Source organism: Fusarium fujikuroi, chromosome FFUJ_chr05 (assembly GCF_900079805.1).
Source record: "Fusarium fujikuroi IMI 58289 draft genome, chromosome FFUJ_chr05".
Lineage (NCBI taxonomy): Eukaryota > Fungi > Ascomycota > Sordariomycetes > Hypocreales > Nectriaceae > Fusarium > Fusarium fujikuroi.
In genome coordinates this window covers 2322429-2342396 of record NC_036626.1, presented here as the reverse complement: position 1 = coordinate 2342396, position 19968 = coordinate 2322429, and the positions used below count along the sequence as shown (strand labels likewise).

The 19968-nt window shown below is 48.9% G+C and overlaps 10 protein-coding genes; 3 read left to right on the top strand and 7 right to left on the bottom strand.

Annotated features, from left to right (window-relative positions):
- Positions 1-691: 691 nt before the first annotated feature.
- FFUJ_07486 (related to protein-tyrosine phosphatase) lies at positions 692-1582 on the bottom strand (the record flags this gene model as incomplete). XM_023577744.1 has 2 exons in its annotated part: positions 692-1017; positions 1078-1582. 2 exons carry the CDS (start codon positions 1580-1582, stop codon positions 692-694), a joined length of 831 nt encoding a protein of 276 aa, XP_023430759.1.
- An 849-nt stretch (positions 1583-2431) lies between these two features.
- On the top strand, positions 2432-4311 carry FFUJ_07485 (related to amidohydrolase family protein; the record flags this gene model as incomplete). XM_023577743.1 has 3 exons in its annotated part: positions 2432-2890; positions 2943-3414; positions 3464-4311. The coding sequence occupies 3 exons, from the start codon at positions 2432-2434 to the stop codon at positions 4309-4311; spliced, it is 1779 nt and encodes a 592-aa protein (XP_023430758.1).
- A 422-nt stretch (positions 4312-4733) lies between these two features.
- Positions 4734-6344, bottom strand: FFUJ_07484 (related to hard surface induced protein 3 (chip3); the record flags this gene model as incomplete). XM_023577742.1 has 2 exons in its annotated part: positions 4734-5494; positions 5543-6344. The coding sequence occupies 2 exons, from the start codon at positions 6342-6344 to the stop codon at positions 4734-4736; spliced, it is 1563 nt and encodes a 520-aa protein (XP_023430757.1).
- Positions 6345-9388: 3044 nt separating this feature from the next.
- FFUJ_07483 (probable porphobilinogen synthase) lies at positions 9389-10610 on the bottom strand (the record flags this gene model as incomplete). XM_023577741.1 has 2 exons in its annotated part: positions 9389-10297; positions 10359-10610. The coding sequence occupies 2 exons, from the start codon at positions 10608-10610 to the stop codon at positions 9389-9391; spliced, it is 1161 nt and encodes a 386-aa protein (XP_023430756.1).
- A 1574-nt stretch (positions 10611-12184) lies between these two features.
- Positions 12185-12592, top strand: FFUJ_07482 (uncharacterized protein; the record flags this gene model as incomplete). Its single annotated transcript, XM_023577740.1, has 1 exon — positions 12185-12592. The coding sequence occupies one exon, from the start codon at positions 12185-12187 to the stop codon at positions 12590-12592; it is 408 nt and encodes a 135-aa protein (XP_023430755.1).
- Positions 12593-12722: 130 nt separating this feature from the next.
- FFUJ_07481 (related to phosphoesterases) lies at positions 12723-13631 on the bottom strand (the record flags this gene model as incomplete). The annotated part of the gene is made up of 1 exon (XM_023577738.1): positions 12723-13631. One exon carries the CDS (start codon positions 13629-13631, stop codon positions 12723-12725), a length of 909 nt encoding a protein of 302 aa, XP_023430754.1.
- Positions 13632-14388: 757 nt separating this feature from the next.
- On the bottom strand, positions 14389-14879 carry FFUJ_07480 (uncharacterized protein; the record flags this gene model as incomplete). XM_023577737.1 has 2 exons in its annotated part: positions 14389-14420; positions 14477-14879. The coding sequence occupies 2 exons, from the start codon at positions 14877-14879 to the stop codon at positions 14389-14391; spliced, it is 435 nt and encodes a 144-aa protein (XP_023430753.1).
- Positions 14880-15339: 460 nt separating this feature from the next.
- On the bottom strand, positions 15340-16133 carry FFUJ_07479 (uncharacterized protein; the record flags this gene model as incomplete). XM_023577736.1 has 2 exons in its annotated part: positions 15340-16041; positions 16113-16133. The coding sequence occupies 2 exons, from the start codon at positions 16131-16133 to the stop codon at positions 15340-15342; spliced, it is 723 nt and encodes a 240-aa protein (XP_023430752.1).
- A 445-nt stretch (positions 16134-16578) lies between these two features.
- On the top strand, positions 16579-17322 carry FFUJ_07478 (related to mitochondrial ribosomal protein YmL8; the record flags this gene model as incomplete). XM_023577735.1 has 2 exons in its annotated part: positions 16579-16794; positions 16855-17322. The coding sequence occupies 2 exons, from the start codon at positions 16579-16581 to the stop codon at positions 17320-17322; spliced, it is 684 nt and encodes a 227-aa protein (XP_023430751.1).
- A 187-nt stretch (positions 17323-17509) lies between these two features.
- Positions 17510-19752, bottom strand: FFUJ_07477 (related to spt5p; the record flags this gene model as incomplete). XM_023577734.1 has 3 exons in its annotated part: positions 17510-18809; positions 18863-19561; positions 19613-19752. 3 exons carry the CDS (start codon positions 19750-19752, stop codon positions 17510-17512), a joined length of 2139 nt encoding a protein of 712 aa, XP_023430750.1.
- Between the last annotated feature and the right edge of the window lie 216 nt (positions 19753-19968).

Sequence of the window (19968 nt, the reverse complement as noted above, 5' to 3'; positions counted from 1 at the left end):
AACTTGATCCCTGAAAGAGGGATTGGCCAAAAGACAGACCCTTGATGAGGAGCAAAACTTGGAAATACAGAACACGTTGGGAACGAATCGGCTCTTGGTCTACAGGACAGTGGCGGAATTGACGTTTTGAAGATGTACTGAAACGTCACTAGATGGGATGCAATGGAGTTTGATTGGTAGGCGGGTACGGAGTAGTAGACCCTTGCTCAAGATGCAGGGTCCAACGGGTTCCCAGACAGGGCCCTTAGCAGTGGATGTGATGTCATAGGGCTGCAGATGAATTAGGGAGTTTTTGTGGATAAGGTACTCAGTCTTGGTTTTACAAAGCTGAGAGACGATGAGTATGTTAAAGTTGGTTATGATTGCCTCTATATCCACGCAAGTGAGATATTGAGATGAAATGATGACGAAGATGATGATGATGAGCAAGATCGAGATGGGCAGCAGGATCAACCATGACAGGACGACCTACATACAAGGGAATGTCCAATATCCTCATCTTCTGTTGTCTCTCCAGGTCCCTCAGGTCGCGATATCGAGCCATACATGTGGTCAACTCGACGTATCCGACCCAGACGCAATGGAGATCGTAACACTCACTGTACAGTGGAAACCCTCATTTCAGCCAACTTGAACCATTTCCAATACGATTCTGCCCTGCCTTCAGGGGGCAGCATCGGCCATAACATCGTTAAGCCCGCAAGTTATGCTTGATGGTCTCCAGATCCTTGGCTGAGAACCCAAGGCCCTTCACGTAGCCATCCCATCCCCCGTACTCGGCTTCGACACCTTGACCAAAAGCCTCCCAAAAGCTCGGGCGTAGGCCAACCATGTTCCAAAAGCCAGGCTCCTCAGTGCTCTTCACGTCAATGTTTGCCAATATGAACAAGAGTAGACGCTCGCGGGCTGGCTCGATACCAATCCGCGATAGCATGTAATCGGAGATGACGTCTTGTTGGCTTGTGCCAGCAAGGGTCTGCAGGAGCCCTGCCATGACGCCCGTGCGGTCACGGCCAGCTATAGCTCAGTTTTACGCTTAGTTTCACAGCCCTTTGAACATAAACTTGGATTGCCTACCAGTGCAGTGAAAGAGAAAGGGCTCGTTCGGTTTGTCCCTCACGTGTTCGAGGATTGCTCGGATAGAGGGTTTGTACGCCGCTATGACAGCCATCAGCTGCTCCCTCCAAGCCGTTCTGCCGTCATCAAGAGCAAAGTCAGCGGGACTAGGCTGGGGGTATTCAGAAACGCGCTCGCAGAAGACAAAATTGACACCGGTTATTTTTGGACTGGGATACGTAGCTCGCTCTTCCTTGCTACGAAGATCAAAAACAGTCTTGACGTTGGCAGTCAGCCAGGCCATGGCTTCTGGGACGTCAGCGGCGGTGTCAAGCATACCGGAACGAAAGATATGGCCAGGGCGTATGGCACTGCCAGGAACAGCACCTAGATCGCGGAGGTTGATGATTGATTCAATAGGGATGAAAGGTTTGGAGTTGAAAGTGGCCGTGAGGGTGTCGGCCGGAAGGGGCTCTCGAACGTGAACAGCCGTGATGGACTCGATTTCAGCTCGCGAGAGAGCCATGGCTGGGCTTATTATTCTATTGTTAATAGATGGCCAGATTGTTAGGATGACAGTTATCGTTAATGTTGTTGCTGATGTGATAGAGGTGGATGGATAGGAAGCTTCCGAAAAGTCAAGCTGACAGTGTCGGATCAAGTCTGACAGTGCCATGCGATTATATAGGCAGTTCTAGATAGGCATCCAAAGATATAGATATGCAGATAGGCTACTTATTGAATGTACCAGCCACGGCAGCATCCTTTTTGCCGTATTCAGCCAGTAGTTATTGCAAGTCATCACAAACAGTGACACCAAGGCTCTATCTCCTATTGTTTGAAGACCAGTGGAGCTTGATGTTTGAGAGCGAGCCATAGAACTGCTCTTCGCAGGACTTGTGTAACCTTAAAAGTATATTACATGGGTCAACAGTTGTGAAATCAATCAGAGCTCAAGGGAATCTGGTTGGTGATTCAATTAAGGTACGAATTAGTCTAATGTGGAGAGCTATGACTCTGGGGTAAGCTCGCGATCAAGATGCAATTGGGTAAGGATCCCTGGCTGACACAAATCTCATCATAAAGTTAACCGTAGCAAGACACCTTATGTCCTATAATTCTAGGCGAATATATCTTGAAGAGAAATAATGTTTTCTTTTCTATGATGCGCACTTTCTAAATCAAACCTTGAGACGAAAACCTCCTCCCGCGTAGCATGCAGCTTCCCCCACAAAGATCACCGAAATTCTTATCGATAACACGCAGCTATCAAACCATGGCTCCGCCATCTTTAACAGATCCAATGCCTTTACACAACTAGGCTCTGCTACTTACATCAGGAGTAGCAGTTCAGTTATAAGCCAAGTGTTCGACGATGGCTTTCACAGCCTCTTTGATCAGATGGGGACTCGTCCTGCCCCTCATAGTTGTCGCTTTTGCAGTTGCGTACCGTCTTCAACAGCCACTCACAGTTTCAGGCGAGGGAGAATCCGCAACGTATTGTTACAATTCCATCCGAACACATGAACCTGAGCAGGCTGAAGCCCAATGTTTCACTGTTGCGGATGGCGTCTTTACTTCTGTTGGTCCACGAGACGCTGATCAGCCCGTGATAGATGGTTATGTGATTCCAGGACTCTGGGATGGACATGGTCACTTGCTCCAGTACGGGGAGTTCCTCCACTCTGTTGATCTGTTCGGTGCCCAATCTCTCGCAGAGGTTCGTACGAGGATCAAAGACTACATCTCTGCTAACCCTGGGGCCGGATCGAAAGGCAATTGGGTTCGCGGAGTTGGATGGGATCAGACCTTTTTTGGACGTATGCCCACAGCTGTAAGACACTCATATCTATTAGCTTCCCGCCATACACTAACAAGTTTCATAGGCAGATATAACGCAGGATACAGAGCTCAGCGGCATCTATCTTATGCTTGATCGCATTGATGTTCACTGCACTTGGGTTTCCCAGCCTGTGCTCGATCTCCTCCCATCAGACCTCCCTGAAGCTGTTCCGGGCGGTGAGATCATTCGCGACCCTGGCCTCGGTGTCTTCTGCGATAACGCTATGGACCTGGTCATCTCAATTTGGCCTCAGCCTGGCCGGGACTTTAAGGCCCGTACAGTCAAGACCGCCATGAAGCGCCTTAACGAGGTTGGTCTTGTTGGCATGCACGATGCTGGAGCAACTCCAGATACTTTGAATCTCTACAACGAGCTCTCTTCAGGAGACGACTGGACCCTTCGTGTCTATGCAATGTTGGAATGTCCTCAGCGTAACTCGTACTGCCCAGAGGAAGCTGTCAAGTTCGCCCGAGACGATGATCGCTTTGCAGTTCAGAGTGTCAAGCTATTTGCGGGTACGTGTCTCCATCAAAACCATCCAAGGTAGTGATTAACCTCAGCCAGACGGCGCTCTCGGAAGTTGGGGCAGCGCCATGCTCGAGCCATACTCCGATCACCCGTGGACATCAGGCTCGCTTCTTATTAACGCCTCTGCTCTTACTGATGTGACCAAGCGCTGGGCTGCCGACGGATACCAGGTCAATATCCATGCTATCGGCGATCTTGCCAACCGTAACGCTGTTGACGCTCTTGAGGCGGCTCTTGTCCAGCAGTGCCTTCATGAGGCTACTGCTCAGGGTGCACACCCTTCGACTCCGGACCAGTCCGCCCACAATCAGATTGAAGCGCGTGCTGCTTGTCAAGCTCGCCATCGCTTTCGCATTGAGCACGCCCAAATAATCCATCCAGATGATCAGCGACGGATTCGAGAAGTCGGCATCATTCCCTCTATTCAACCCACACATGCAACATCAGACATGAAGTATGCTCTTGCTCGGCTTGGTAAAGACCGTCTATCGTCCTCCGCCTACCGGATGCGTTCTGTTCTTTCTGCCCATCCGATTCTGGGTAGCGATTTTCCTGTCGAGCCCCCCAACCCATTCCAGGGCATCTACGCCGCCGTAACCCGTCGAAGCCCGCATACGGGTCGTGGAACAGACGATAGCCCCGATGGCTGGCACACAGAAGAGGCATTGAGCTTAGATGAAGCGATGTGGGGATTCACGGGAGCTGCTGCTTATGGGGCCTTTCTTGATACTCGCGCTGGTGTCATCCGCGACGGCGCTTTGGCTGATTGGGTTGTCCTTGATAAACCTATTGAGTCTTACGATATAGATGATTTACGCACCCTAAAAGTTAAGGAGACATGGGTGGCAGGCAAACAGGTGTATGCACGACCTAACCATGACTAGATTGCCCGATCCTATTTCCCATATGAAAAAATCATCTAGAAGAGGACCCAAGAGTTTGGGTGATCGTTTAGGTAGATATAGCTGACGTGCACATGATACAGCTAGAAATAGAAGTGTATTTTATTGATCTCCCTGCACCTATATTCGCACACGAAATGATCTAAAAGTTCTTTTAATATGGTACTGTTTTAGCAACTGAACGGAACGTCTGGATGCCACCAAGTCACGACATCTCATAAACCTCTCCCGGGATGAAAGAAATAGACCCCTCCCTCTGTCCCTTGTGCGATAGAAATCAACCACCCAAACGCCGTCGAATAGGTCTTCGTTCCGAAGACCAACCTCTGTAGAACCAAAGCTTGCAAAACGCTAACCTCAAACGCCGAATATCACGAATCAGTTTTCTTCTGGTGCCATGAACTCTAGTCCGACTTAACAATAAGCTTGTTTTCCCACCATTTTGCGAATTTGACTGTTGGGATATCGACCGCCCGCCAAAATATATCAGCCCACCAAAAGATAGTTGGAATCACAAAGAACGAGCTCAGGACGAAACCAGCAGTGAAGCGGTGCCCCTCGGTACCCGTCACGCTATAGGACCATTTTTCGAAATGATATCCAACAGCATGGATGGCGGGTCCATGCATAAGATAAAGGGCATAGGAGATCTTGCCCAAGTACTGCACGAACGCCGAGTTGAATACGCGCTGCCAGTTAGACGAGCGGCTCACTGCGAGAACAAACATAACAGCGCCCGTACATTGCCAGTATCTGTACTTTTCGGCCGCCCACCACTTAGGAATCAGCGACGTAAGGTAGATCCAGCCCGGTGTTCGATCACCGCCCTCATCGGGTTGGCTCATAAGATATAAGCTAGCGACACTGAAAATTGCCCAGAAAGCGCTCTGGTACCAACGGCGTTGACTAGGCTGGGTCTTCTCCTCGATGGGGAGAGCAGGAGGTGAGACGTGGGCGCCGCGGATAAGATCAATTTCAGCCAGGACCATGCCGCAGAGGAACATGAGAAATTCCCAACGTGAATTTCGGTAGGTAAAGAGCATTATACCGGCAACTGTGATAAATCGGTACTGACTTCGAAGTCGAGCAGTGGCTATTAGGGTGAGGAAGAGATACAGCGAGCAACGAAACTCAACAGGGATGGTCCACAGATGCTGGTCATAGTCTAGATGAATGGTTAGTAGGATTTATTTGAGTGGGTGGTTTGACCTACTGGTGCTTCCACCGTGGGTCTTCCAGCCGAAGACATGGACAAAATCGAACATATCCTTTGCCCATTCTGCGAACTGGGCATAGTTTGTGGAGAGACGTTGGGGGTGAGGTTCTCTGACGTTCCTCATGAAGGTACGGTCCATGGCAAACTCTCTCGTCCATTCGTAAACACCCAAGCGGATGAAGGAAACGATCATTAGGGTAGAGATAGCGGTTGGAAGGTATAGGCGTATGCCCCGTCGGAACACCAGAGAACTCATGGTCGTGGAGAAGTCCTGAGTGGTCCTGCTCCGGATGAGCTTCAGAGGCCGATAGGAGAGGGCGTATCCCGAGATGACAAAGAAAAGACAGACAGCTGGAGGTCCCTGATACCACAATCGGATAATTGGTAGCTTCAAGATGTTGTAGTGGGCATCGTCACAGCCCCAGCCTTTGGCGATGACGAATGCCTGGTAGAAGAAATGACAAAACAAGACGACGAGGGCGGCAACACCTCGCATGCCGTCGAGGTAGGCTGTAGGAGCGAGCTTGGCCGGTCGAATCTGTTCCCGAGCATGTCGTCCCTGAAGATAACTGGGAACGAAGAACCAGGCGAAGCGAACTAGGTAAACTCTCCAAGGGGTTGAACGAACGTAGTCTACAGGAGCGAGAATGGGGCCGGCCCATTTCTCAAAGTGAAGCCGATGGTGGTCTTGATCATCTCGACCGCTGTCACTGTCAACGTCGGAGACAGACCTGTTGTCGAGCAATGCCATCTTCTCCTCGTCAGAGAGTGAGTGTATCGAATGAGAATGACGACTCATAGTTGAAAGTCCAGGGAGACCTTTTGGGCGGTCCTGGTCTGGCAGAGATGGGAAAACGAGGAAGGAAGTGGCCCAGGAGGGAAATAGGGAAAGAGGGCGTGGGTTACCAAGTGGAAAGCGTGGAAGAGAAAACGACAGAAATGGAAGGAGCGTGATAATCTTCTAATTCCTGGTGTAGGAAACAAATGGAACAGTTTTGACCAAAGTAAAACAAAAACTGGAGGAAGTGGACGAGTGTTTGCCGAGAGATCAGCTGTGGAGGAGGAAACGAGGATGAGAGTGAGGGCTAGAGATGCCAAGAAATGACCACCAGGGGATCTCTTGTAGTCTCTGTAGGTAGGTACTGAAGAAACACGGCCGTTGACGTAGAGAACAAAGGGCGACGACGACGACGACGCAGAAGAGAAGGAAACAGGGAAAAGGCAGACTACGGTATACATAGTGTTGGGGTTGGGAGTCAGGGTTATACAGTATCTCACAGTATCACTACTATACTATACAAGTGACAGACACTCGCAGTTCCCGTTCCAGCTTCAGCTCCATTTGTTCACACGAACGGACAGAGGTAGCCTATCAACTTGCACCGTCCCGTGAGCCAAACGTCTATCACTGGAGACACGCTGTGTTTCAACGTCTTGATTTGGCTTGAAACGCCCTGGTTCGCTTCCTCCTATGCATACATAATAGTATAACGCAGGTTATAAATGTCATGAATGCATATCCACATTGTTGCCCACCCATCTACCGATCTTCGACAGTTCAAGCCGCATACCAGTCAGGACCAGGGGCGAAGAATGGAGATCTGCAGCATCTTTGTGGAGTTTGTATAGCACAAGATGGTGGATGATTGCATGACAAGTGCTTGATATGATGCCGATAACCGAGTTTTCTCAGATATCAGTTTAAGCATGAAATAGAAATGGTTTTTATCGTTGTAAAAGGTAGGCAGATGGATAATGCGGCTTAAAGAAACGCACCTAAAACATCATATGTGTATCAAAAGACCAGAGAGGTTTCCGAAGGCGTCCGCTGACAAAGACAATGCCATGATACCTTGATTTTCCACGCCATGGTGAGACATCTATTTTAAAACTGGGGGTGTCGGTTCAGGGAAGTAATTAAGCATTGGCTAAGAAAAAGCCAAGGTTTCTTACCCCTGTAAATCTGTCTGTTTCTTTATTTCCGTCTATTGGATAGCTTTGGCTACGTATGTACATTTTTCCACAGGATTATCCTTAACTTCTTAATGTTTTTATCGTTATTGCATGATATAGTAATTATAGGCCCTGAGATATTTTCCAATCAATCCAATCGTTCTATCTTCTTCTTCTTCATTTGCATTTGCATTTGACGTTAAACCAGCATCAACATGGACCCACCACACAAATTATGATAACGTCCCTCCAGGCCCAATTATTTACAACATGTAGGGTTCCAGATACTGGGATGCTCCCTCAGAAACGCGCGTACGTGAGGTTCCTATACTATGTAGCCTCCCATATCCTTTCAACTGCTATGGATACCTAGACTGTGATGCAGGCATCCCAACAGTGCACCAGATATTGTCTCACCTGTAGAGTACACAGCTTCACGGGTTACATACAAATGTTTGGCACGGTTAAGCGGCTTCGACTTTACGACAAAGCCATTGAGAAACAGCACATCCTCAGTTGTGCAAGATGGGAAATCCGCCCTGATGATCACCCGACCCATCATCATCATCTATCGTCTGCACCACTTCAAGCTGCCATCTCAGACGACTGGTCGGCAGCACACAAGGTAGTATTCCCGGCGTTACAGCTCGACTACATTCCCGGTGAAGCGTAACTCAAACACAACACCATCCTAAACCGTAAAAGAGCCAATTCTGTATAACCTCTAGCATAGCTCACGCGGCGAGCTGAGTCGAGCTCTATGTGAATCGAGAGATCATTGAGGATACTAACTTGGTACATAGTCGATCAATACTTGGCAAAATTGTTGGTTCGTTTGTTGGTTCGTTTGTTGGTTCGTCCAGACTTCGATCTCACATCCTCTTCTCTGGGACCGATCTCAGTTGTCAACATGAAACTACCAATAAAGCTTGTTTCCCTCTTCGCACTCTCTGACACGGCAACTGAACTCTCATGTGGAGAAAAACTGGGCTGTGCTTCAGGGGAAGGGAGAGCTCCCAGCGCGTCAACACGGCGCATCATGAGCTCACAGCTGACGACGACAAAAACAAGAAGACCCAGATTTCCAACGTAGACGATAGGGGCTGGCGAATAGACAGCGCTCCTGTTGCGTCTTGATACCGTATTTTTGAATTTACGCATGAGGTGCTATGCACTGTATACCTCGGCATTGGTGATTTTTGATGTACTTCAGTCTGCCAAATACCGTTAGTAAAGAAGTAGTCACAAAGTACCAACCCTCGCTACTTCGTACCATAAAACATATAAGCTTGCCAGGTCCTATCTCGCGTCTACTACTCCATAATCTTGTAAACATCGCCCTGTGGACCTGCTTGTGCCCATGCCCCGTGGCTCCAAAGTGTGCTGTGATCGACACGGCTATCACTATCCCGCTTCACTGCCAGCCATCTAGTTTCTCGTCGACCTCATCTTTCAAGATGAGTAGAACGAACGACACGTCATCTGTGCTTATCATTCGCACAAAACCACACCTCAGCAGCATTGGTCGAGCCTGACAGATACGCTTCGTTTCCTTGTCATGGCCCACCGCGCTATACAATCTGTATCTCATCTTCAACTCAGTCTGCAGTCCTGTCAACCCATTACCTTAGTAGCTATATCTGTTCAAGTTACTGGGATTATCGGTGTCATGTATAACAAGCACCAGTGACAGCAAATCAATTCGGGTTCGTATGTATATGTCTTTCATTAGCGAGTGGTTCTTGATTCCGTTCGTATAGTTCTTTTTGATATAATATAATCAAATCCCTTGTTCCCTTTCTCCATTCACAAAACGCCCATATTTTTCGTCCCAAACACCCGCCAACGCCTTGAAATAAATCTCGTTGTATCACGTGTAATTTGTAATCCTTAGTTTTCGAGCCAGTCGAGGAAGTCAGGAGTGAAGTAGCTGACCACAATAGTAGCGCCAGCTCGAAGAATGCCTTCTGTTGACTCGAAAGCCATTGCCTTGAGATCGAAGACTCCAGCCTTGGCCCCGGCATGTATCATAGCATACTCGCCACTAACCTGGTATGCAGCCACGGGAAGATCTTTACCCAGGTCCTTGGCATCACTGATAATGTCCAGATACTGACTAGCAGGCTTCACCATAATAATATCGGCTCCCTCATTGATATCTCGCACGATGGCACGTCGTGCGAGGCCACGACCACCGGGAGGAAGCTGGTAGCACTTGCGGTCACCAAATGAAGGTGCTGAGCCGGCGGCATCTCGGAATGGGCCATACAAGCAGCCTGAGAACTTGGCAGAGTACGACATAAGAACGGTCTTGTGGGCAATTCCCTCCTCAATCAGTTTAAGCTTGATGGCGCGAATGCGGCCGTCGTTCATGTCTGAAGGAGCTACGCAGTGAGCGCCAGCCTTGGCATAAGCGATGGCGACATCAGAGATACGGTCGACAGACAACTGGTTGTTCAGACTGCCATCATCACGGAGAATACCGCAATGACCATGAGAAGTGTACTCGCAAAGACAGACATCACAGCAGATGAAGAGCTGTGGGAAACGGCGGCGAATGATTTGAATGGCCTTGATGACAGGTCCCTCAGGGTCGTCGGCGGCGGTACCTAGAGCGTCCTTTGTGCCGGTTTGCATGGGAACACCAAAGAGCATAACAGAGCGGAGGCCCTTATGAACGAGAGGCTCGAGGAAGGGAATCAGCTTGTCACAGCTGAGCTGGTGCTGGCCGGGTAGAGAAGGGACGAGAATCATGTCGCCTTCGCCATCGGTGACGAACAGAGGGTAGATGAGCATGGACTGTATACATCCTGTTAGACACCTCGGCCTAAGTGACTAAGGTCTCAATTACGCTACATACCTTTGTGAGTTGGCGCTCGGCCTGCCATGAACGGGCCAGAGGGTGGAAGTAACCACCATGAAGTTGGCTTGAAATGTCGCCGGAAATGCTAACGCTGGTTGCAGCAGTGCTGGTGTAGGACATAGCACGCGAGACGTGTGAAGCTCGGTCATCGAGAGTCGAGACGGATGAGCGGGGACCGGGGATCTGAGGGCGGCGAGCGCCATTGGAGTCGCGAAGGCTCAAGTCCTGAACAAGGCTGGAGAAAGACATGATGTCGATTACGATTGATGGTGATTTGGAGAGACGATGGTTGGTCTTGAAAGGATGAAGAGCGAAAGTTTCAGGGCGAAACAGATGGCGGGCCTCGGGCGCAAGGTGGCCAAAAATTCAACGGACGGTCAACTGGGGTCTTTTGTGATGGGCGGAACAGGTCGGAAGGATGACAATTGGAAGATGAAACAACGCAAATCACGAACAGCAAGACAAGGGGTATCGAGAGGAGTTGAAGGAGGAGAGTAAGACAAAAGGTAAGTTGACCGTTGGGGAGGGAAGAGATGATAAAGGTTGAGCGCCGGGGACCAGAATCTTAGATAGAACAGCAATTGCCAATGAGAGCGTTGGTATAACTGAGCCCGTCAGCGATTTCCGTCTTGCGCATGTGCACGCGGCGTGATCGGTCAAGTTCGGAAAGTCTGTGGCCCATCCAATCAGAGGAATCAACCACCCACCGACTTCATTTCATCGCCCAATCGCAATCGCTTGCCACTGGAAAATTTCCTCAACTGTCTTAGCTGAGCTGCGCCGGCGACTGCCGACCTCGCTTCACTGCCATCGAACCAGCAGAGAGACCCTGAAGAGAACCTCGGAATCCTTCTGTTTGGGGATTTTTTCTTCTTCTTACAAGGGTAAATCCGGAGGGCCCGTCCTGACGGGTAGGACAACTCAATCAGTTGCCGACAGACCCTAGTCTCAAGTTTGATGAATCTCTGAATTATATGTCCCGGAACTCGTCTGAAGTGTTCCAAAAATCCATTGGATCAATCCATTGGCTACCTCATTGAAGAAGCCGTGGAAAACTGCCAGCCGAGCACCAACAACGGCCCCGCCCCTTGACGCTCTATCTTTCAGGCCGTTGCCGGTAGGCCGGAACAAGTGGGGGTTTTCCGGAGATGTCACCGCAAAGACATGCCATAGCACCATTCGGGAGCAAGAAAACTTTGGACGTAATAAGAGGATGCTAAAATAAACATAGTAAAGAGTCCCCTAAACTTAGGCTAATTTGCCTAAATGTCTTTTGTCACATAAGGTGAAGGTCCTGAGTTTTCTTTCCTCCCCCAGCCATATTACTGAGCGAGCTCCTTATCGCGTGATCCGATGTTTGGCATTTCCTCGGATCGTGGAATCACAGACAGACTGCTTTCTCATGATGAGTAATGCCTCTTGATGTTCTCTATGCATTATTTCTTACCTGCGTTTTATAATCTCTTTTTTTACGTTTATTAGATATCCTCGAAAGATATATCTAGGCATCCCCACAGTCTAGTATGATTTAAACATTCATTGCCCCTCATGAGGCAAAGCCTCACTGGGTCAATATCATGATTGTTAGCTTTCTCAACTTGCAAAGCATCGGGTAATAGGAGCCTCAATCCTGAAGGACTTTGCATGTAAATCGTTAATAGCCTGAAACTTCGTCCATCTTGACATCCCATTTGTGCAAAAATTGAGCGTATTAAGCCTAGATTATTAATTTTGGGGTGTTTTCAGTAACGGCTGTTGAGACTTGTAACGGGATACTTAACACAAACAAGAAAGAATCTGACCGTTCCCTAGAAGTGTCCAACATGCCTTGTCTTGCGGCAATCCGTGCTGTCTACCCAAACCTCAACTGCCTCTCCTTCTTTGGCCAAATGCACGATGCCCCTAAATTTACTTGGTTGCTTGATCAACGACATGAGCGCCAGGAAAAACCAGCTCCTACCAAGGAGAAGAATCCTACTACATCCCTGTACCGAATGTATGAGTACCTTGTCGTTGGATATACCGCCGGTCTTCACTCTGAGATGGAGTACTTCTTCGACCGACTCATCGAAAGAGGCTTACCAAGGCGGTGTTGTCCTGCAATCATCGTCGGCGAAGAAGCCGAGGCGGAACTACATGCCCGTGAAGTAGTTCGTGAACTTCAACCATCCTGGGCCAAGGCTGTACATCGTCTGACTGAGCAAATCACCTATCTCAATCTCTTCTGGTGAGACGCCAGAGGACAGATTCCGAAGCACTGAGTTTCTAGCTATGGATATAATTGTTGCTGAGCGCTATGCGGCCTTTGTAGCTGAACCCAATATACTCAAGTGCTCTCTTAGTGTCACTTCGACAAGATAATTAAATAATGACTTTGATTGCCTTTCTCTTCTCATCATCCCTAAGTCCACCGACCATTGCTGGGTTCACAAGTTGACAAATTGTCATTGCCGGCTTCTTCCTCATTGGGAGCAACCTCAAAAACTCCTTGAATACCCTCATTAAACTCCAGAAGGTGCCATCACATAAAGCCTTCTCGTATGTATTTTGCAATCTATCAAAAACCACAGATTCCTGTCCATACCCTTCATGTACATGCCCGAAAACATGCAGCAGAGGACGGATGCGCCATAACTCTTTGAGAAGATAATGGCATCCGAGATTTAGATCGAGATGAGCGAAAGGAGGGCCGTGAGTGACGAGAACGTCAATATCGTTCGGAGTAGTATCTGACCAAACATTTTGGCTCCGTGAATATTGAAACGACCAGTTTCCGTGGCGAGGTGATAGAAGGCTTCCATATATCTTTAGGGTTCGGCCATTTCTGCAGGTGACAGTTGTAGTCTCGTTCTGAAGATAAATACAATCTCCCCAATCTAGACACTCTCGCTCAGCTGCTGATTCCTCCCGACGATCACAGCCTTTATCGAGCAGTATGTCGTGGTTTCCTGTCACGATGATCTTGTGTGTGTGTGGTTGAGAGTTGAGCCAAGCAATAGTGGCCTTTAGCTCTCCTAACGACCCTGACTGTGTAAGATCTCCGGCGTGAATGAGTACATCTCCAAAGGGCAGATGAGGTTGAGAATTGTGCGTGTCTGATATGCACACAATAGAGACGGGATTTACGGGAGGCTCGTGGGCAATGTGACGAAGAGAGTAGAAGAAATGTGCAAGAAAGACATATGGCTTAGACCAGAATTGTTGCCATTTGTTGGGGCGTGGACGATTCAACAGCACGTCAAGGCCGGTTCTCTGTGTACCGAAAAGCATGTTGTGGTTGAGTAATGGATGAAGCACAAAAACAAACAAATATCTGAGAATACCTAAAAATATACACCTTTTGTTACAAGGATTGATTCATCATAAAAGCATTTTATTCTATTATTAGGAGGCTTATCTTTATTGAGGCTATGCATATATTGCCTTTTAAAACCTGAAGTTAATTGGGATCTTTCAGTGTGTTGGCTTGATATGTCTCGTTGAGATGTCACAAGCTTTAATTGCCTACTAGGTACCTATGTAAGATACTTATCAATCAACAAGGTAGGTAGTAACCTAGGTAGGTTTGCTGCAGCCTCTTACCTCAGGCATCAACGAGCAAAGCTGTGGATGACACTTTTCCCCCGGCCAGCAATGTCCAGTATATCTCCAGTCATCAAAGGGACGAGCTGCAAGGTCCCGTCTTTTCTCGGAAGTTCGTCACATCCATCTCATATTGGGCAGCAGAAGACACTGTGAGGTCCCATTTCGTCATATCAAGAACACCCACCTAGTCTCCTTTCACCTGTGCATACCCACTCACTTTCTGTCCCAGAAAGAGAAGGGGGCCGTCTATCCGCCGGCATTCTTATCGATGCCAAATGTTCATATTGGTTGCTTTTTTCTTGTTCGCAATAAGTCTCTGATGCTCTTCACTGTCCAAGCGTTGCTATTATTTTCGTCCATGTCTCCAACACCTCAACCATCTGCTTGTGTCTCAGATCTTCGTCGACCAAAAGTCTCGCTGCTGTCCTATTGCATATACTGATCAGTTGCGTGAACTGTTATCTTTGGTTCGCCCTTTTCACCAAGGTTAGCATTGCATGATGTGAGTGCACCTCTATCCATATTCTTACCGTTATTCGAAGCAGCCTCTTCAGCCTGGGTTCCTTGCTGAGGCCCGGAGGATGTCGAAACTGGATGTAAAAGGGGAGTTGATGGTGCTGGAGATGGCATAGTTGGAGGTATCGGGGGCGCGGAGGGCGTCACTTGAGCAGACACCTCCCGAATCCAAGATTGCACACGATGTGAGGTGCCTGAGTGGGATGTTTTCTTCCTAGACCTCTTGTGCTTGCGCGATGTCTTGTCAATGTGGGTTTTCTTGGAATCAATCGGCCACGGGAGCCAAGAATCCCAGCACAAAAGGGCAAGGAAGTCAGTTGGGAGTCTCGGATTAGGCTTGGGACGACGATGGCGGCGCTTGTTCTTCTTCTTTTTCGTAGCCCCGGACTCCATGCCGTACAAGTCCTCAGTAGCCATGGTGCCTGTCTCTGGCCTATCGCTCTTATCATGATGACTTTTGCTGTGGTGGCCCTTGGCATGACTGTTGCTCTGCTGGCGTTTACTGCAATGGCTTTTGCCGTTGCTTGCCCCTCCCTTGGAGTTATCGCCAGTCATTGATCCTTCGTTAATAAGTCCAGTGTTGGCATATGACTATCGATGTATGTGGAGGAAAGCCGCAATTAACCGCATAGAAAAAGGAGTTGTTTGTAAATAAGGGGTCTGTATATAGGTAGTTCGCATTGAGAGGTGATCAGTAGCTCTTATCACATTACTCACTTGACACAACAACTCTGTTTATCATACCAAGCATTTCCAAGCTTGGTTTCTATTCGAGCGACTCTAAGAAATGGTGGTACAGATAGCAATGTACAACAAATATTCACACCGTTCAGCCACTCATCGTCAACCAGCCCAACTTTTGTTCAATGACTTTCCTTTAGACTCCTCTCAATTGGGTGTTATCCCTCGCTTCCATGGGCTTGTATCTGTCATTCAGCGCCTCTTCCACTGTCTTGTTCACCTTGTCCTCAGGTTTGCTGAATCGTTGCTGAAGGGCCCTCTCCACGGGAGTCAGTGCTGAAAGAGTACCGTCCTCTTGAGCAATATCGACATTCTCCTTGTCCTTGCTGTGGTCCAGAACAACACTGGCGAAATCCTTGCTCTCAGCCTTGGCCTTCTGGAAAGCGCTTTTGGCCGCTGCCGCTACCTTTCCACTAGCATCACCAAGCATAGCAGCCCCCTGTTTTACGATGGGCTCGGCCTGCTGCTCAGTCTCCTTAACCTTTCTTTCAGCCTCACCAGCAGCTTCCGAGGTGCTAACACCAAAGGCTCGGGCCCATAGCCGCGATGCAGTATCTTCGAGGCCTTCGCGCACTTGAACCCAGTCAGTGTGCTGCACCCATCGCACGGCGTTTTCAACTTCGGTGTTCCATCGATCCTTGGCAATCTCAACGGTTTGAGCCCTCTGAGCAGCGGCGACTTCAGACCGTGTGGGCGGAGGTAGTGGTGGAAGAGGGTCGATCAACCCTTGGATAGCGAGACCTTGTGCGCGAAGGGCAGAGCCTTGTTGCTCGCGGGTGCGCTGGTGAGCAAGCACGGAGAGGTAGGCGAGGGAGAGGGTGAGAGTGACGCCGCCGGTCTAATAGCCGAAGTTAGCATACGATCTTATGCAAGATTATTTATTTCAGCCTCGCTCATCGAGTTGCGTACAAAACCAGTGGTGAAGCCCATGATGGAGAGCTTTGCCCAGTTGACCGAGATGCGGTAATTTGCCGGGTTCTTGATGTATCAGAGACGACCAATCCGAAAATGAGGGTCAAATGAAGCTTAGATACAGCGTTTCATAGCGTGCGCGAGCCCAATTGCCCTCGTGACGCGTGCGATTTCCCCTTTGGAGAGCTGTTGAAGAGGTTCTGCTGGTGGTGGGTTGACGTAGTGCAAAGGCTCTGTCGGCGGACAAGACAAGCCGGCTCCGGAAAAGGCCCAGCCAAAAATTTCCCTCCACCAAAAACTGACCACCAAAGATACCGTCCGTACCTAGTATCTTGGACGGATTTAGAGCTGCCCACGTGCAAAGCGACGAACTAATCGAACACGGCTTTAATAATCCGAGTACTGCCTTTCCATTGACTTGATACCCTTCCCCAGTCAGTTGCCACTAGAACGATTCGTCACAATGGCTGGCGGTACAGTCAAGTACCGACATCTGAGTCGCAATTCAGCAGCCCGTGTGGCCCTGCTGCGCGGTCTGGTTACTCAACTCGTCCAGTTCGAACATATCCACACAACTTACGCCAAGGCAAAGGAAGCCCAGCGCATGGCAGAGAAGCTCATCACACTGGCGAAGAGGGACAACGAGCCTGCTCGGAGATCAGCACAGGGCATTCTATATGTATGTATACCACAAGGGCTTATTCAGAGAAGCCATGCTAACAGCAAGATTCTTCGCTAGACCCCCACCACAACCCTACCTAAACTGCTAGGCGAGCTGCGAAGCCGATATTTGACCCGAGAGGGAGGCTATACTCGCGTCGTGCGCACCGAGTCCAAGAACACATACGACCAGGGCGAGAGTGCCATACTTGAATTCGTCGACGGCCCAAAGGACTCCCGCTTCATGATGACTGCTAAGACAGTTGCCCGCGACCGAATGCTAGGGCAAGAGCATACTCCCGTTACCAGAACCAACATCAAGAAAGTCACACAGTTCCGCGGCGAGGTGCCGTTTGAGGAGATGGTGCGGAGGTTTATGATTTTGAAGACTGGTGAGAAGACTGGACCATCACGGGATGAGAGCAGTTTGGCCGAAGTCGAGGCCGAGAAGGCGGCAGACAAAAATGCTGAGCGGGCAAAGGAAATGGCCGCTGGCATCGTGCCGGAGTCAGTGAGAAAGGCGGCGCAACAGAAGAACTCGCCATAGGAGCGACATGTTTATCATATTACGAAAGGCGCGAGGCTCTGTACAAAAGCTGTATAAATTATTGAATCATGACAAGATCATCGTTTTGCCTAACCATGGTGCTTTCAAAAAAGGCGGACTTGATACGCTGCCCTAGCTCTTAATAACTTTTCAAACATACAAACATGCTCCCTGATACAAGATGCATTTAAATAAATTCAAAGGTATCGCCGCGATCCTGCATCATCTTGCCAACTCTTTTAGAACCCACGATCCGTTCCAACTTCATCACATCGTACTTTGAAAACACAACCTTGACAGTTCCCTGACCAGGTTCAAGTCTGAGGTCCTGCTCACTCTTGCCAAGATACCCACCCGCAATTTCAGTGTAGAAGATGGGGTTGTCAGGTAATCCGTAGAATATGACTCGCTGCACACCACGGAACTGATATCGTCGGAAATGATGTGCTCGCTCAGTGTAGAGCAGAACGCGATGGCGGCCGTTGAGGAAATGTGACCGCGCCCGCGAGGCTTCTGGCACGTCTGCATATTCAGAGACGGCCCCAAAAGTGACATTTTCGACTGCACTTGACGTTGCAAAGTAATTTCTCACTCGGACAAAGTCCAGATACGAGGGGATAAAAATGAGTGTTCCAGTGGCATCCTTTGCACGCTTGGCAAGGGAGGGGACAATAGCAGAAGTGAAATACTCGAATCGCGCATCAGGATCCTTATCGACTGAGCTAGATTGAAACCTTGAGAAGGTTTGCTTCGCCTTGATACCGAGTTGCGACAACATGCCGGGATACTCGGGCTGCAACCGGACTTTTCCAGCCCAGTTGTGACAGTGTGATCGGAGAAGCTCGGACAGCTCGGGGGTGTTGAAGGCAGACATGATGATAGTCTGTCTGAAATATTTTGCCCAGTCTTCCAAATACCAACTTCTGACACGGCTAAAATCGCAACCGTGTGCATCCTTGGGCTGGAGGTTCATGTGTTCAAAGATGAATTCGACGTGTTCCCAATTTTGCATAAGAAGTGCATCCGCTTGATCAACAATGACCATCTCAATAGAGCTCAGAAAGTCAAAGTCAAGCTTCTTGTCTTCCTCAGAGCCGATAGCCATACGAAGGCCGAGGGGACTGGCGAAGAGTATGTCTGAGTTGTAGAATTGCGCAAAGTATTTGATTGTCTTGCGAGTGAACTTCATGCCCAGACGGAACATGTCATCATCGCTTCCCTCAAAAAGATCCTTGAAATCAGCCGGTCTATCGGCGCCAAACTTAGCCTCTTTGTCGACATAGCCATCATCAAATCGCTTGCGGTTCTCTTGTTGATCTGGCTCACAGATATCTCGGATCATGTTCACCATCCGAAGAGCCGAGTTACGTGTTGGTAAGAGGAAGAGCACCTTGGGACGGGTGAAGCCTTGATCTCGTAACTCTAGGTCGGCATCTTGGCCTTCCTTGGCCAACTTATAGTTGTTCTTGATAACACGGTCTCGTGTTCTTCCTTGATTAGCGACTAGGGCTTATATGAAATGTAAAAATGATCGACTCACTTGAAGACATGGTTGAGAGCATGTAGACATGCCAATTCTCGTAATGAGTCTGAGTTCCGTACTGTGCGATCGCAAAACAGTACATCGTTATAATTGAAGATCAAAGGGCCCAAGTTGCGCTGAAGGGCATCGAAGTCTCCTATCTTGCGAGAGGAAGTCTCTCTAAGTTTCTGCTTGAGCTGTAGGCCTTCCAAGCCAGCAATAGGTTTTGGTATTTCGGACCCTGTATCGGGCCCTGGGTGCAAGATAGTTGCTCTCATATTTGGCAGTAATGCTCGCTTCGTTGCCCAGTCGTTCTTTTGTACAGACCTGACTCTCTGTGAGACAGCATCGTCGTTGGGGTGCGCAAAGTGTACGTCGAAGGGATCCGTTGGGTTTTCTTCATCTTCCGAATCCTCTTCACCCTCCAAATTTTCCTCGACTTCTTCTTCAGCCTCGTCCTCAGCATGATCGATATCTTTTTCGGTGTCTTCATCTTCCCCGGATGAGTCTTCTTTAGGTTGAGATTGAGTGGAATTTCTGTGGTTTAATTTTCGTCGTTTTGCATCTGGGGCACTGTTTTCGTTACTGAAACTCTGAAGAAGAGCCATGTATGGCCTTGACGATGTTGCATGTTCATCGTCGTCGTCCTCTGAATCGATGTCCTCCATGACTGTATCTTCAGGCGCAGATCCCGACTCTGACCCTGAGCTTTCGGACCTACCATATGTCAGTGAATTTCCCAGTAATCCATCATATCTAGAGCCATACGCATCATTTTCTGCAAGTCGAGTTCCGTCGAATCTACGATTAGGTCCAAATCGGCTTGTCGCTTTACCCCCTCGGCCACCTCGTCCTCTGCCACGACCACCACGGCCTCTAAAGTTTCCTCCTCTTCCGCGCGGCGGCATTATCCTGTTTACCAGAAGATTTCAATTTGTTGGAACGTTAAAAAAAAAAATGTGACGAGTTCGGTTTAGTTTGCGTCGAAAAGCCTGTCGATGTCAAACAAAAGTTGTAAAAAAAGTTATGAGGCTACCTTCAGCCTTGCCTTGTCAAGCCACGACTTGGTGGGGTTCTCAGCGCAAACGCCACGAACGGTCTTAACTAAGGTATCCCATATCTTA